This window comes from Ceratina calcarata, unplaced genomic scaffold (assembly GCF_001652005.2).
Source record: "Ceratina calcarata isolate Rehan_Ccalc_2016 unplaced genomic scaffold, ASM165200v1 scaffold115.2, whole genome shotgun sequence".
NCBI classification, from domain to species: Eukaryota; Metazoa; Arthropoda; class Insecta; order Hymenoptera; family Apidae; genus Ceratina; species Ceratina calcarata.
Window position 1 is genome coordinate 1379336 of NW_017132446.1, and position 16320 is coordinate 1395655.

Below are 16320 nucleotides of genomic sequence, written 5' to 3' on the forward strand. Positions count from 1 at the left end.
CTTTCTTGTTGAGGACGTTAGGACTTATAATTTCTGTATAAAAAGCTCTCCGCCAGCGTCAATACCTAATTAGATATTTCCTTCTATACTTTTTAGCACGTAGCTATTTATTATTAGCATTGTTCTTCCGACGTCTGATTTCTTTTTAATTATAGGAAATGCGTTTTTCTAAGGTACATAAACTTTTGGGATTGACTGTATAGCCAATGAATCCTTAAATGATGATTCATCGTTCATTCGATTGTTCAGATACATCAAAATCAGTTCCATGTATTTAAGCGTACGTGAATTAGCGGGATATCTGCATTTAATATCAAGTCAGGTATTTGCTCTCGTCTGAACTAACAATAAAAAATATCTGGAGATTCTCGGAAGTACCTTTTCCCCTCGCAGTGTGGCTGTCTACGAAATCGACCGTGTTAGCTCGCTAAATACCCCGGTTCCGCGTACAAGGAAGCGTCCGATACCAAGGCTGATCAAGCGCCGTTGTCTTTTTGCAGAGCGAAAAGCGTGACCGAAACGATACCAGCCAGGCCGGATCGATCCCGCGCGATTCAGGAGGAAGAATTCCTCGCTTTCGGGGACGTTGCTACCGAGGCGCAGGCGGTCCCGCGTCGGTGCGAGTCCTGCGACGAGGAGTTCGACTCGGAAGCCGCGCTTCTGGTGCACAGAACCGAACAGTCAATCCGTCGCACGCGTGAGGCATTGAGAAAGGCTAAGAAATACGAGTGCGACGCGTGCGGCGAGAGCTTCGCGACCCGGTATGCTTTCCAAAAGCATCAGGGAGCTCGATGTGAGAAAATCGATAAAAGTAAGCGACAGAGACCGAAAGAAGTAAAACTAAAACCGAAGGAACAGAATCCAATTGCGTGCAACGTATGCCAAAAAGTATTCAAGAAGAAGAAATATCTGAAGGTTCATAAAATGATCCACGGATCGCCTCACATTTGCCACTTGTGCGGCGCTAAACTGGCCTCGGAGTATAACTTGAAGATCCATATTAGAAGACACAATAAAGAGTTCACTGAGTTCTGCGAAGTCTGTAACAAGGGATTCTATCTGAAAGCGACGTTGAGGACGCACATGAGCGTGCACAGTAATGACAAACCATGCACTTGCGAGATTTGTCACAAGTCGTTCGGCAATCGCGTGTATCTTCGCAGCCACATGAAAATCCACAGCCAGCCGGAGAACAGGAAGAAGTACAAATGCGAGATTTGCAGGTTCGAGACTTTCTACAGTTACTGTTACAAGGAACATCTGTGGACGCATACAGGGGAGGCTGAGGTCGCCTGCGAGGTCTGCGGTACGCTGATCAGTCGCCAGTACATGAAGATTCATCTCAGGATACACACCGGCGAGAAGCCGGAGATCTGCGAGTACTGCGGAAAAGCGTTCAGCTGGAGGAAGTATCTGATCAAACATCGGAGGACTCACACCGGTGAAAAACCGTACACGTGCAACATCTGCCACAAATGCTTCACCCAGCGAGGCACCCTTACCGCTCATTTAAGAAGACACAAGAATAGCAAATCGAAGGAAACCGTGTCTTGAATTTTTATCCTCTCGCAATTTCCGTTTCTTATTTTCAAGATATGTTCAAGTGAAAGTTCAATTCGTAAACAGAATTAAGTATTCGTACTTTTAGCGTTAAGTAAATTATATAGAAGTGTGATATTAATCGTAATTTGGAGTGTATTGATATACAATAAATTGTATGTAATGTAAAGAATTGAATAGTAAACAAATTTAATATCGTAATATCTGAACAATTTCAATAAAAAATATCGTACAATTATTAAGTCCTCTGGAAAATGTAAATCAATCTGATTGCATGCAAAATGAAACTGGTAAGTAAATAGTAGTGCAGAGCAAGTTATTCCCTTGAGAAATCAATCACAGATAATTAAATAAACGATATTTATGTGACAAAAAGAATAGTGATATAAAAATTTATCCAATCTATTTACGATCCTTCGATTCTGCGGTATCTACATAAAAACGCTGCCTACAAACTCGAATCGTTTAAATATTAAAACGTCGAAACCAGAAGAGAAAACCGTGAGAAGTTTGTAAAGAGAAGAGCCTTCGGTATAAATGAAAAAAGAACACAAGCCTATTCCCTTCTCAACTATTCGCCTGATTGTGTTTCACGCGTTGACGTGTTGTCCGTTGCAGGTGCCAGGAAATGAACGTCGAGGAACCGAAATTAATGCGGATAAGAGTGATCAGCACCATGGAACTGATGAAGTACAACGAAACCGAGGTTTGCACGATCGACGAATTCAATACGATCAGTCACGAGGAGATAGTGATGGACGACAGCAAGGAGACCCCGACCGCGGAGGTGGCAGACATGGAATCAGCCTCGGTAGACGAAGTCGAATCCGTCTACGAATGTGACATTTGTAACGAGACGATACCCAGAAAGCACCAGTACCTGAAACATAAAGAGAAACATGTAAAAGTCGAGAAAACTGATAATAAGTGCAAAGAATGCAACAAGACTTTCGGCTGCGACGAGAAGCTGAAGAAGCACATCGTGAAAATGCATCAACAGGAAAAACCGTTCCAATGCATGCTCTGCGATAAGCGTTTCAAAACGGAGGAGTATCTGAAGACTCATCTAAAGCAGCACAACAAGCGTTTCACCTGCGATATCTGCGGCATATCGAAGGTGTCTGGGTACGACTTGCGTTTGCACAAGAAGAAACACAACGGGGAGTACGTAACGCATTGCGAGCTCTGCGGTAAAGGATTCTACACGAATCAAACGCTGGAGAGGCACGTGATCACGCACACCGGCGAGAAACCGCACGTGTGTAAAATATGTAATACGTCTTACGCAAGCGCGTCGTACTTAAGCCTGCACATGAAGTCGCATGGCGAACGGGAAAAGTACAAGTGCAACGTGTGCAACTTCGAGAGCTACTGGAAAACGGCCTTGAAGGTTCACCTTAAGATACACACCGGCGAGAACCTGAGCACCTGCGAGGTCTGCGGGAAATCGGTATCCAGCAAGTCTTACCTGCAGGTTCACATGCGCATACACTCTGGTGAAAAGCCGCACGTCTGCGAGGTCTGCGGCAAGGCGTTCAGCATTCACAAATACCTGATCGTCCACTTGAGGACGCACACCGGCGAACGACCGTACGAGTGCAAAGTATGCCAGAAAAAGTTCACACAACAGAGCTCGTTGAACTCGCACATGAAGTTGCACAACGAGAGGAAATGAGTCGGATTTTTTACGCACGTGTCTGATTGATAGATTAGATTGTTTAGAGGAATAATGCTGATTTCGATTAATAAAACAGCTGACTTGGAAATGAATTGCGATCTAGCAATTTTCGTTACGATGTACGTGTCCGACTGCCTTACGATTAGATCTTTTCTGTTTTATATCCACGAATAAAAATCCCTTTCCTTCCTCCTGTTTATGACTTCAAAATCTGTTGTGATAGGGAATTTGATTTAAAACAGGTATTAATTAATTTTTATTATTGCGTGATGATCAGGTTTATTTTTATCGTTTTTACAGAAAGAGTAATGGTAGCTCATGCAGCTGTCGATATTTATAAGGAATATCATGTATGTACTTCCGAGTTCACTGCTTCTTGAAAAAAATCATGTTAATATGAATTTCTTTTGAAACCTGCAGATAAGTATGAATGGTAGTGTGAGAGGTAATTAAAGTTAATGTTTGTAAAACATGAGAAAATAAATATCAGATCAGATAGTCTTGTATTTTATAGTAAGACTGATTCAGCAATACTTAAAGTCTCACTGATTTCAAGGGTGCCATGCTGTACAAAATCTCATTGAAGATTTTAATTCCACAACCGGTCGTTTCATTAATTTTTAATTTCTGTTTTAACTTTTTAATTAGGATATAACAGAATGTTCTGGTATTATAAGCTTGTATTAAACTGAAACTGAGACTTGAGATGTAATATTAAAGCTAATATAATGTATATTCTGATTATCTGTCATTTTTAAATTATTCATTGATCATTAAATTATCATCATCAGATCTAATTTTTATTAAAAGACTTGCTTTTCTCTGCTTGAATAATTGAAGAGGTTTTGAACACGTAAATAATAATTCAACGAATCATCTGTACATATGGTAAGGCGTGACGCATTGACTTTCTTATCTTTTTATTTTCTTAAGCAATATTCTACAATGATGTGAGAAATATTGAAAAAGAAATAAAATCAGATAAATGTTTAAGTTTTCATTAATTTTATTAAGCGTTGACGACAATTGTAAAGCGATATTGTCTCCTACAATTTAATTTGCTTTTATCTATCGATAAATGTAATTCTAGCAAACTGGGGGGTCAAATGTACCATTCGGAAATTACACGAAATTGATACAAAAATGTTATCATTATAAAAACATTCCTTCAGTTCTAAAAATCTCGATGACAAGACATAGTAAATCTTATCTAATCCATGAATCGAAAGAGTTTACATACGTACATTTTTAGCGTAACTCCGTTGAATGTAAATCCAACTAAATTTGCACTGAATAAAACGCAATTATTCCCATAAATCGAACGTTGTCAGATCAGAACCGACAGGGTGAGAATCTGAAGTTATTGACGAGGCTTTCTCATTTCCATCACAGAATTTCAAAAGTCCAACAATACTGAGTATTCATAAGATTCACGTCGATGAAGAAGTCCGTCTTTCGACGAGAAGAATTTCAAAAGACTCTGAGCTCTTCACAAGACTTTCCCCAAGACCGTCAAGCTAATCACTGCAACACGTACTGGTAGAAGAGACCGTCTGAGTACGTTTATTACGATGAAACGTGTCTCCTGATTGGCGTTGAACGCGCAGAACCAAGTGTACAGGATTTGGAATGCGGAAGAGAAACGAGTGGATTGATCATTACACGTGTTCATGAAGAAGTTTACTTTTAATGAAAGATTATACAGAATAATTTTTATAATCAATAAACATGCATCATTTGCTCCATATCATTCGCAGTGTTACACTACCTCACACTACTACATGTACGAGCTCCTATCCTCGGCTATAAAATATTGTAAATCATCCAATGTACAATAAATAAAACGACTGTTCCACGTCCCGTTGACCGCAACCACTGTACAGATACAAGTTCGATCATCATCTTGACTTTTTCTGATTGCGTATCATCAGGTTCTCCGGCGTGAAATGCGTATTATGATTACAAAGCGAATTTTCGAGCCCGTCTAAAGTAATTTCGCCGGGCGTCACGTCGCTTCCAGGTATGCGATACGAGTAAATAGCGAAAGAGACGCGAGCGTTGAAATGAAAATACGTACACCAAAGCGAGGACACGCCGATACTGATGTGGCCCTTCGAATTTTTACATTTCAGGTACAATCAGCTACCGTTTTCCGAAGAGTATTACCCGATGGCGATGCTGACGAAGCTCGACCTGGTGAAAAAGGACGCGGACAATCCCGAGCACGCGGCGTCGTTGAAATGTCCACTGGAGGCGGCCGAGGCTGCGCCCGAGAGACAGGAGCAGAACTTCATCAAGCAAGAGGTGAACGACGAGATCGACGACGAGGATCTGCCTCTGGCTTACCACTGCAAGCAGTGCGGCGTGTTCTTCGCGTCGCAAGCGTTGCTGGACACCCACGAGCTCGAGCACAAGGGTAAGCGGAAGAACACGTGCGCCCAGTGCGGGAGAGTGTTCAGGACGTACGTGAACCTGCGCAAGCACATGAAGAAGCACGCGGGTCGTAAGGGCGGGCGGAAATCCGGGAACTCGTCGATGGTGAATCGTTCGAACAGTTTGAAAGTGAAGAAAGAGAAGCCGGAGATGGAGTTTCTCTGCAAGACTTGCAACAAGGTGTTCCGACACAAGAGTAATTATCAGAAACACTTGATGCGGCACACGGTCGGTGATCTCACCTGCAAACACTGCCCCAAGAAGTTCCGACTGTTCCGTGACCTCACCAGGCACGAGAAGACTCACTTCTATCCCAGTTACATGTGCAAAGAGTGCGACTACGAGACGACGGTGCTGGCAGCTCTCAGCATCCACATGCTGCGGCACACAGACAAGGCAGACCTTCCGTTCCAGTGCAACGACTGCGACAAACGCTTCCGTAAGGCGATCGACCTCCAAGAGCACTATAATATCCACTCCGGCGACAAACCGTTCGCCTGCCAGTTGTGCGGCAATGCTTTCTACCTTAGGCGACAGCTCTCCGCTCATTGCAGGCGCATGCATCCCGAGTTGAAAGCGAACAAAGTGACCAGCACGGCCTGTGACATATGCGGCCGCGTGCTCGCCACGAAACGCTCCCTGTTCCGTCACAAGGAGAGTCACAACCCGACGAAGTTGTACCTCTGCGATTACTGCGGTAAGAGTCTGAGCAGCGCGGAGCATTTGAAGAAACACCGGCGCATCCACACCGGGGAAAAGCCATACGTCTGCGATATCTGCGGCAAGGGTTTCACCGATTCCGAAAATCTACGGATGCACCGAAGAGTGCACACCGGCGAGAAACCGTACAAGTGCGACCAGTGCCCGAAAGCGTTCTCGCAGAGGTCCACGCTTACCATTCACAGGCGGGGGCATACGGGCGAGCGGCCGTACGTCTGTCAGATTTGCAACCGGGGTTTCTCGTGCCAGGGCAATCTGACGGCTCATCAGAAATCGACCTGCGTTTAAATCAGCGTTGTGCCTTCTCCGCCGCGAGTAGAATTCCGGACTAACGAAGTGCCGACGGAGGTGATAGAACAAAACGCATCGGACAAAATTTCCAATTGTATGGTTGTTTCGGATCGACTGAGAGATCGTATCGTTAGTTCACTGTTGCGAGTTCACGTAGTTTCTCATTGACCAGTTTATTTACGAATTAATCACGATGTCGAACGAACATCGTGCCGGTGGTTCCTTCGTTGAAAATTGTACTGCACTCGGAGGAACGATTTTCTTCTCTTCTTTTATTTTTTACTTTACTTCGTTTCGCGCGCTTGGTTCGATGTACACGCGTTCGACTAATGAGAGAGTATATCGACTGCAAGTTCCATGTTAATTGTGACTATTGATACTCGTTATTATACGTTTAATAAAAGAACAATAACCCATTGAAAACTGACGAATTCTGCGTAACGAGTTTTTCCCCCGATCGACCGATCTATCACGCTTGTTTCGCGTGCGACGATCACACACTCCCTTCACATCCTCGTTCAAGGACCGACAACCAGCATACAGCTCGTATTCGTATTAAAAAGAAACATGCGTCAAAAAGAAGTTTCGATCTGGATATCTATTTAGAATGTTCAACATTCGCATTGTTGCTTGCAGACTTCTCCGGTACCAAAGAATAAGAAGAACCCTCAGGATAAGGCCTTCGACGCCCCGGGTGGTGTGCGGGTCGCCGCAATTGGAAGACAAAAACAAGAAAAGGGACGTGCGCGTTCTAATCGCTGTTCCCACTAGGTCATCGGGAAACGCGAAGCAACAAGAAAACATGAGTCTGAGACGAACTCCGGATCCTCTGAAAATACGACAATGTCCACTCTGTCCCCAGAAGTTTGACACGCAATGCAAATTAAGACGCCACATGTACCACCATACCGACCTCCGGCCGTACGAGTGCAACGTCTGCGGCAACGCGTTCAAACGTTCCAAGGAACTGAGCCTTCACAAGCACATTCACCTTGGCATACAATATGAATGCGCCGAGTGCAGATTTACCACGACGAACAGACGCTCCCTGCACCTCCACCAACGCCGGCTGCACCAGGGCGCCTTTGCTTATTACTGTGAGCAGTGCGGCAAGGGATTCATGTCTCAATATTATCTACGAGATCATATATCCAGGCACCAGGGAAAGAAATCGCACATCTGCGACGTCTGTGGCAATTCGTACTTCCGCATAGCCAGTCTTCAAGCTCACAAATATAAAATCCACGGAGTTTACAACAGACCTAAAGAATATCAGTGTAACATCTGCCCCAAGAGCTTCGTCACCGCGGACAGTCTCCACGTCCACGTCGAGAATCACTCGCGGAAGTTCCATTGTGCCGAGTGCGGCATGGAGTTCAGCACGAAGCCTGCATTGGCGTTGCACGTCTTCAAACACACCGGCGAGAAGCCGTACGCTTGCAAGATCTGCGGCCTGGCGTTCACCACCGCGCGTGTACTTAGAGTGCACAGCGTGATACACACCGGGGAGAAGCCGTACCTTTGCGATAGGTGCGGGCTAAGCTTCAGCCAAAGGGGCACGATGATGGCACATTGTCGCAGTCTGCACCAGTAATCGTTTACCTCGAGAAAATCTTGAAAGATGAGGCAAGCCGTGGTGCAAGACTGAAATAAGTGAAAAGAATCGGTTATCGGTGATGCTCAAAGGATTTAATTATCTACACAACTCGTTGCGCTTCGCTTGACTACTGCAATGATATTATTTAATATCTTTTACTGATATTAAAATGGTGCAAACGATCTCCTAAGTGACATGTAACTTCCATCGATTCATTTCTTCACTGTCTAAATTTCATTTTCATAGGATCCACTGAACGTGGCGATCGAATGAACGCTGGTTTATCATAAATTTTGCAAACTCGTTCGCCGTTACGCTCTCTAATATCGCATCGTTAACATTAAATCTATATGTTACTGATAAGACACAGGACATGATGTTTTTACTGTCTTCAATGTACTTAAAAGGGTAACTGTGCGAGCTTGTGGAAGCAGTGTATATTAATTGTAGATCGTTGAGTATGCATCGGGGCGTTGTACGGAAGATTGTGAGAAACGGAGTGCGAGGGAGAGAGAGAAAGTAAGCGAGAGAGTTCCATAATGAAACGATGGTTGTTCTAGAAGCTGTGACAATTTTACCGATGTAAGTAGACGCAGGCGGCTGTAAATGTCTCATTAGTCCGAAGACATTGTTCTCAGTGCAACGTTCGGCACGCCAGCATCCATTGCTTGTACCAAGTATTACTCGTTCCTTTAATTAAATCCTTTTCAGAAAAAATCGTTCTTACTTCATCCGGGTCGCACATCTTACCCTCTCCTTTATTCAACCCTGTATTCTCGTGTCACTTAAATTTTTCCAGAGATCACATCGGAAGCGGCTAGGCGACCGATTCTTTTTGTTTAAGTTTATGTTGGTTTTCTCCAGTCCCAGCCTCATGCATTGTTCTCTCAACTGACTAAATAAATGGATGTTTCAGAAAGCCGACGATCACCGATGGAACAAATCACGGAACCTGAATTTCCAATTACTCTCTTAACTTTCAATCGCACAGAATTCAAGATATGAGAAGTCAATGATTATGTCATTCCCGGAAGGGAGAATCGCGGATGAACCGACAGTTTCGGTATCCGTTAGAGATCGAAAGAGATTAAGAACACTCGGGGAGTCTGGCAAGAACATGATTAAAAACCCTGTTACCGATTATCAGATCAAATATGTTCATGCCTACTCAGCCGACAAAAAAATATCAAGTCCCGTATGCAAAGACAGACAAAATGAAACACAAAAGAGAGAAAAAGAGTGCAGAAAAGAAAGGAACAAGGAATCTAAGAAAAGAGTTAAGAGAGAGGAGTAAGAAGATTAGTTCCTGTTTATTTTTGTCATAGGAAAATTTTATAATCAAACATTTTTTATTTTCACTTGACATATAGAAAGTTTCTACTATTCTATATGTATTTCTATAATCGTTGACTCGCAGATATATTTTATGTGCCTCGACGATTTAATTCGTTTCGTCTCAAAGAAAATGACTCGCAATTTTTTTATCAACATGCTACCAGTGACTATTTTATAATTATTATATATAGGAAGACGAAAGTACGAAATTGTGTAAATAAAATACTGTTTGGCAAAGTTTCCTTTGATGTAAGTAACATGAATTAAAAATTCATATTAACGTCTATGTATGATCGTTTCGCGCATTCACCGCTTGTGTACATTGTTCCTACAATTAAATATTTCTTACCAATTGCTTTGTAATTCTTCTATTCCCGTTTTCCCATCCCATCCCTCACTTATAATCAATGACAAAACGCCTGCTGGCAGGAATGAGAATAAATGAATTATTGGCTGTTACAGACTAAACCAGATCCATCAAATTTTCAACTTATTTTGTTGCACTCGATTCACGCTGGTTCATTCTCGCGACTAACTAAACGAATCGGTGTTTCAGGAGCTCGCCGAAGCTCAGCAGCCTGGAAAAATTCGAGCTGGATTCCGGGGAAGAATTACCGAAAGAGTTGGAGGTAAAAGACGAAGTAGTATTGAAGTGCGGCAAAGAGTCAGAAGAAAGACCGATAGAAGAATCCGACGAGAAATGCAAAGAGGTGATGGAAAAATCCATACTGAAGGAGAGATTAATGGAAAAGTCAGATGATAAGATGTCGTTGGAGAGAGTGATGGAGAAATCGATGGAAGATTTCAAACCTGAGAACACGGAGAAGCACCCCTTCGTTTTGATTCGCATCAGTCGCCAACCGCAAATCCCTGCTACAGCTGATCCGAACACCACGGTCCAAGTAGCCACCAAAGCACCGGTCAACTTCAATATCCAACCGATAACATCTGCGAACGCAAACAGCGTGATCTTAAAAAAGCTTCCAGCTATACTTCCGAGACACGGCGCGAATCCCAATAAAGCGGCTCCAGTATTGTTAATGAAAGACCAGCTCAGCTCACCGGTCAGCGGATTTATCGTTCCTCCGACAAACCTGAATAATAATAACAATAACAAAAATAATAATAATAATAATAATAATAATAATAAGAGTGTTTGGTCAAAGACGGCAACTACTTTCCCGCAGATCTCGAAAGTGCCGGTGATCCACCAGTCCGCTCAGATTCAGAACAAGTTGGTGCCAGTGCGAGTGATAGACAGCAATGGTCAGAGTCAAGTGAAGAACGTACTGACGCCGGTCGTGATGCCCAGCGCGCAGTTGGAATCGAATTTGCAGCAGGCGAGGATTCAGAAGATATTCGGAGGGATTAAAGGAAAAGGGAAACCGTTGGTCCCAAGTTCTCAGTCACCGTCGTTCACAGTGAAGTCTGATAAACCGTTGATACCGTGCACCGCTTCGATGAAAGACAACGAGACGACAGAAAAGAAAGTGATAATACTGTTGACCGAAGAAGAAGTGAAGTACATTGAGAGTAGCAGGAAAAGGAAAGAGCTGAGCAGATTGGTCGAGGACGAGGACATCGAGGAAATCAGGCCGATGAAGATGGAGAAACAGGGAGAAGCAGAAGTGGCGCACGAGACCGAGACTCAAACGACGTCTGAGATGGAAGAGGAGAATGTTTTGTTGAATTGCGAATCGAGCGTGTGCCCGATTTGTCAGAAGGAATTGAAGACTGCCCATCTGATGCGAAGACACATCCGGAGTATACATAAGAAGACTCTCAGCTGTGACAAGTGCGACAAAGTTTACTCGACCCGGCAGGGCTTGATCGAACACCAAAAAGCGCACGAAGACGATTTCTACCTGGAGTGCTCAATCTGTCATTTGCGTTATAAACGAAAGGCCGGTCTCAGGCATCATCAGATTCGTGTGCACAGCAACATCGAGGCTAAATACATGTGCGACCACTGCGGCAAGCGTTTCAAACTGAAAGTGGATCTTGGTTTGCACATAGAGAAGATCCACATGTACTCCAGCCACATCTGCAAGATCTGTGGCAAGCTGGTGAAGGACGTAGCGAATCACGAGTGGAGACACGAGATGACGGCTACGAAGGCTAGCAGTCGTCGTTACCGTTGCACCCTTTGTCCGAAGAAATTCTCCACGCGCAATAATCTCGACAATCACCTGTTGCTGCACAGGGACGGTTTCAAGTGCAATCACTGCGACGAGATACACCAGTCGCAGAGCTCACTCGTACGGCACAAAGCCGCGAAGCACAGGACCACTGTGATGACGTGCCCCGTTTGCGAGAGATCGTTCAACAGCAGCAGCAATCTTCATCAACACGTACTAACTCACGCCGGGATCAGACCGTACCGATGCGACATTTGCGACGAAGACTTCACGCAAAGGTCGAGCATGTTGAGACACCGCAGGACTCACCCGGGGCCTCTCCCACCTTTCACGGAGAGCACACCGATCGCTAATATCGCCAAACACGTTCTCGAGAAACTCCGAAATGAAACGAAGCAAAATTCCGATACGGAGTAATGTGAAAACGTGTGTTCGAAAAGTGTCAATGCACTGGAGTATGTAACATTCCAAGGGATATGAAATATTGAACGTCGTCCGCCGTACGTTCCGGCGTCTAACACGTTTGTTATGTTACTCTTGATCGACGCTGACACTATTAATTGATTATATTAAAAGTGTTTGAGAGTAGAATTAANTCGTGTTCAGAATGAAGTGATAATGTACGCACATGCAAAACCTGATTAGAATTGTACAATAAAGTGTGCAAGTGTGCCGGAAAGTAAGTTACAATTTTTAATATATTTCAGATTTGTCAAACGAGTTTATACCTAAAATAAAGTTGTTTACCGTAACTGTAAAAAGTCTTCTTTTCTAGCTAAAAGAATTTCTGTCGATTGATGGATGTTTAAAATCGAACGAGTAGGTATCTCACGCACTGACACGTACTGTCCTTGTTTCAGAAGAGAGCCTGTCGCAGGACAGCAACGAAACCGAGACAGAAATTCGTCTTACTGTTTAACAGTCGGTCCCTGGAAACGAGAAGACGACGAAACGAAAGAATTGCCATCTGAAGAATCTCCATTGTGCAATCTGTCTTTTAATAATTCTGATAATATCAGACGATACTCGAGGAAATCTAAAGTTGGATCTCCAAGTCCAACCGGAAGATCGAAGAAGGGCGAGCCCGAAGTGGATCAACTGTTGGATAAAATCAAGAACACCTGCCCCTTTTGCGAGAAGCATTTCGACAACGCGAAGAAGGTAGAAAACCACGTGACGTACGTTCACCGAAAACCGTACAAATGCGACAAATGCAAGAGATCGTGTCACACGGCCCGGGCCTTAGAAGAACACAAGCTGATCCACCGACCGGATTACTTCTTCGAGTGCGAGACCTGCCACGTAAAGTACAAAAGCGAGGACAGTTTGAAGAGGCACAACATGCGTACGCACAGTGGCCACGAGTCGAAATACGTGTGCGAGCACTGCGGCCGGAGTTACAAACTGAAGATCGACCTGACGCATCACATGAAGAGGACTCACGTGCAGGAACTGCAAATCTGCCGATTCTGCGGTAAAGAAGTCAAGGACGTGAAGGGCCATGAATGGCGGCATCAGAGAAGAAACAAGGAAGTGAAATACGAGCACACTTGCCACTTGTGTCGCAAGAAGTTCCACCATAGAAGCAGACTGGACAATCACTTGAGGCTGCACGAGAAGGGGTTCAAGTGCGAGGAGTGCGGCAAGGAGTACCGCGGGACGCGCGAGCTGATGAGCCACAAGAGGTTCAAGCACGGTCAAGTGAAGATCTCAACTTGCGTCCTGTGCCAAAAGGAATTCCAGTCCAGTAGCAACTTCTATCAACACGTGTTGACGCACGCAGGCATCAGACCGTACAAATGCGATATCTGCGAGGAGGACTTCACGCAACGCTCGAGTCTTCTCAGGCACAGGAGGCATCACGCTGGTCCTCTTCCACCTCTGCATTCCAATCACCCTCAGATCGCTGAATTGGCTAGGAATTATTTAGAAAATCTGCAGAGTGATAAAATCGATAAGAACTGCGTGCTGAACGTCAAATTATAATCTACAAAATAATATAATTATTGATAATTATAATTTTTTGATTAATTTACAAGTGACTTGATTTATGCAACCTTGGTTTTGCGATACGTGTACCAGTTTTAAGTACGAAGGTTTGTAATGATCGATAAGCACGTTTTTAAAGTACATGCAAGTTTCAGAATTTTTTATCCTAATTTAAGTGAAATTTCATTACGTATAAACAATTTTTAGGTATAATCATGTATCAGTCAGTCCATATCAGTAATCATTTTTGTACATATCTGTATAATTCGTTACATTATATTCTTGTATATTTGTACATAAATTAGTATCTGCAGAAATAAAGCGTTCATACTTACAAATATCCTACAGACATCTAAATTTGTCATTTATAATCATATAATTAATATGATTTCAATGATGGTCGATGCAAAATTAAAAAATAATGAACTATCCTTTTTTCTAGTGTAATTGTACGTAAGTTCCTTAACACGCATTAAGAAAATTTCGAGAGAAGGACAAATAAATTTGAATAATACCTCCTAAGTGTCTTTAAATAAATTCTTAGACGGTGCATGCTAACGACTTAGACAAGAGAACTAACAAAAAAAAATACTGATTATCCTGCTATCCGTAATTGACGGAGACTGTAATCGACTGACTAGCTTTGTGGTTTTTTAGGTGCAACGCGCTAGACCCGCTCGCTCCGACTTTTCTGATAGTAAGATTAGAAGATAAATACTTTCGGATACCGACGTCGCTGAGCATGTTCATGATGAAGGAACCACCGCCGAAAGAAGACGGAAAGGAGACCCACGAGAAAGAAGAGTCGCCGAAAGCCTCGAAGAGCAGCCCGGAGACAGCGAAGAAGAGCCAATCGAAAGAGGAGAAGACTAAGAAGAACGCGAGCAGCAACAGCGATTCTGTGGACGACCTCGAAGACACGCCGTTGAATTTCAGAAAACAGCAGGCGATGACGAAGAATAAAAGCGTGAAGCAACTCACTCGAAGGAAGCTGCACACTTGCGAGATCTGCTACGCTACCTTCGACCGGAAGAGCAAACACGTGAGGCACATGTCCAAGCACAGTAATTCAAGGCCGCATAAATGCAGCGTCTGTACCAAAGGTTTTAAAACGCCGGCCCACCTGTCCAGACACATGGAGGTTCACGACGAGCCCGTGAAACTCCATAAATGCAACCTGTGCGATTTCAAAGCGCGCACCAAACCTTACTTGAAGATCCACTACATCAGAAGGCACACCGAAGATTACAATTATAAATGCGAGCAGTGTGGAAAGATGTTCAAAGTCCAGTCCGACTACACGACCCACGTGAAGGACCACGACACCGAATCCTGTGTCTGCGACATCTGCGGCTCTTCGTATCCTAGCAAGAGTTCACTGTATTTCCACAAACATTACAAGCACAAGACAAAAGTGAAGAAGTTCCCCTGCCTGACGTGCAAAAAGAAGTTCAAGACCCAGAAGAATTTAGACAGTCATATGGAGTTGCATAAAATCAAGTATGTTTGCGAGCAGTGCGGAATGGAGTTCAAGTCGAAGTACGGCCTTACCAAACACCTCAGGACGCACTCCGGAGAGAAATCTTATTTATGTGCAATTTGCGGCAAGACGTTCGGCTGTCTCAGCTCCCAGAAGATTCACCTGTTGACTCACGTCGGTGAGAGGCCCTACGTTTGCGATATCTGCGGACAGAGTTTCACGCAGCGATCACCGATGATGCTGCACCGCAGGAAGCACCCCGGCGTGCACCCACCGCCGCCGCCGATTAAGATAACGAATCTCCTGCACGGTGTACAGGACAAGATAATCGTGAACAAGAGCAGTAAGTGAAGAAATGTGCGACGAAGACGATTTTTGTATATTTCTTTATGTAGCGTTAAGCATCGAAGAATGTATCAACGAACGACGTTCGTTTTTGTGAATTTCTTTTTCAGTTTCTGTCACTGATCTCTATAGAACGCTAGACAGTAGATCTGCATGGTTAGCTCGTTAAGAAAATTACCATAATTGAGATAGTCGATAATTAAGATCATTTCAATTATGCATTATAGACATATGAGAGTATAAGAATACAAATGAGAGACTTCAGGCTATTCAGAGAAAGAAAGTGAATGGAAATGTTCCTTTCGTTCCTGACGCACGCCGATATTTCACTAACTCATATTTCCAGTCTTCCCCGTTTTTCATAGTTCGAGAAAGACGAGACACTCTTTAAAATGCCGTTTGATTCGTCTCGATACGACTTTTGGTTCCGGAGATATCGTCGTATAAAGGCAAGCATAAGTTTTTCAGTATCGCTACTGTTATCCTTCTCGCACGTTGACCGAGTCCCGGACCTACCCCAATCTACACCAGCCGCTCTAGACTATCAGCTGTGACGCGTAAGTAGGCCACTGAACTGTGCCAGTGATACGAAACACCTAGAAAAACTTTGGAAGTCTATATCTCCGGAACGGATTGAGATACCAGAATGAATCAAACGTGATTTTTCTCGTCTTGACTTCCTCTATCTGAGGAGGTTTCAATACAAAAATTCAATATTGTTGCATCTAAATTTATACTTCTATTAATATACTCC

At 43.7% G+C, this 16320-nt stretch overlaps 2 protein-coding genes across 2 annotated transcripts in view; both read left to right on the plus strand.

The window, feature by feature from the left end:
- Positions 1-16320, plus strand: part of LOC108623595 (uncharacterized) — a 52571-nt gene that overhangs the window by 11600 nt on the left and 24651 nt on the right. The window lies entirely within an intron of this gene.
- LOC113464154 (zinc finger protein 62 homolog) lies at positions 9231-12341 on the plus strand. Its single transcript, XM_026812377.1, has 2 exons — positions 9231-9863; positions 10171-12341. Coding segments are annotated over exons 1-2 (2001 nt in total). The 5' UTR covers positions 9231-9861; the 3' UTR covers positions 12170-12341.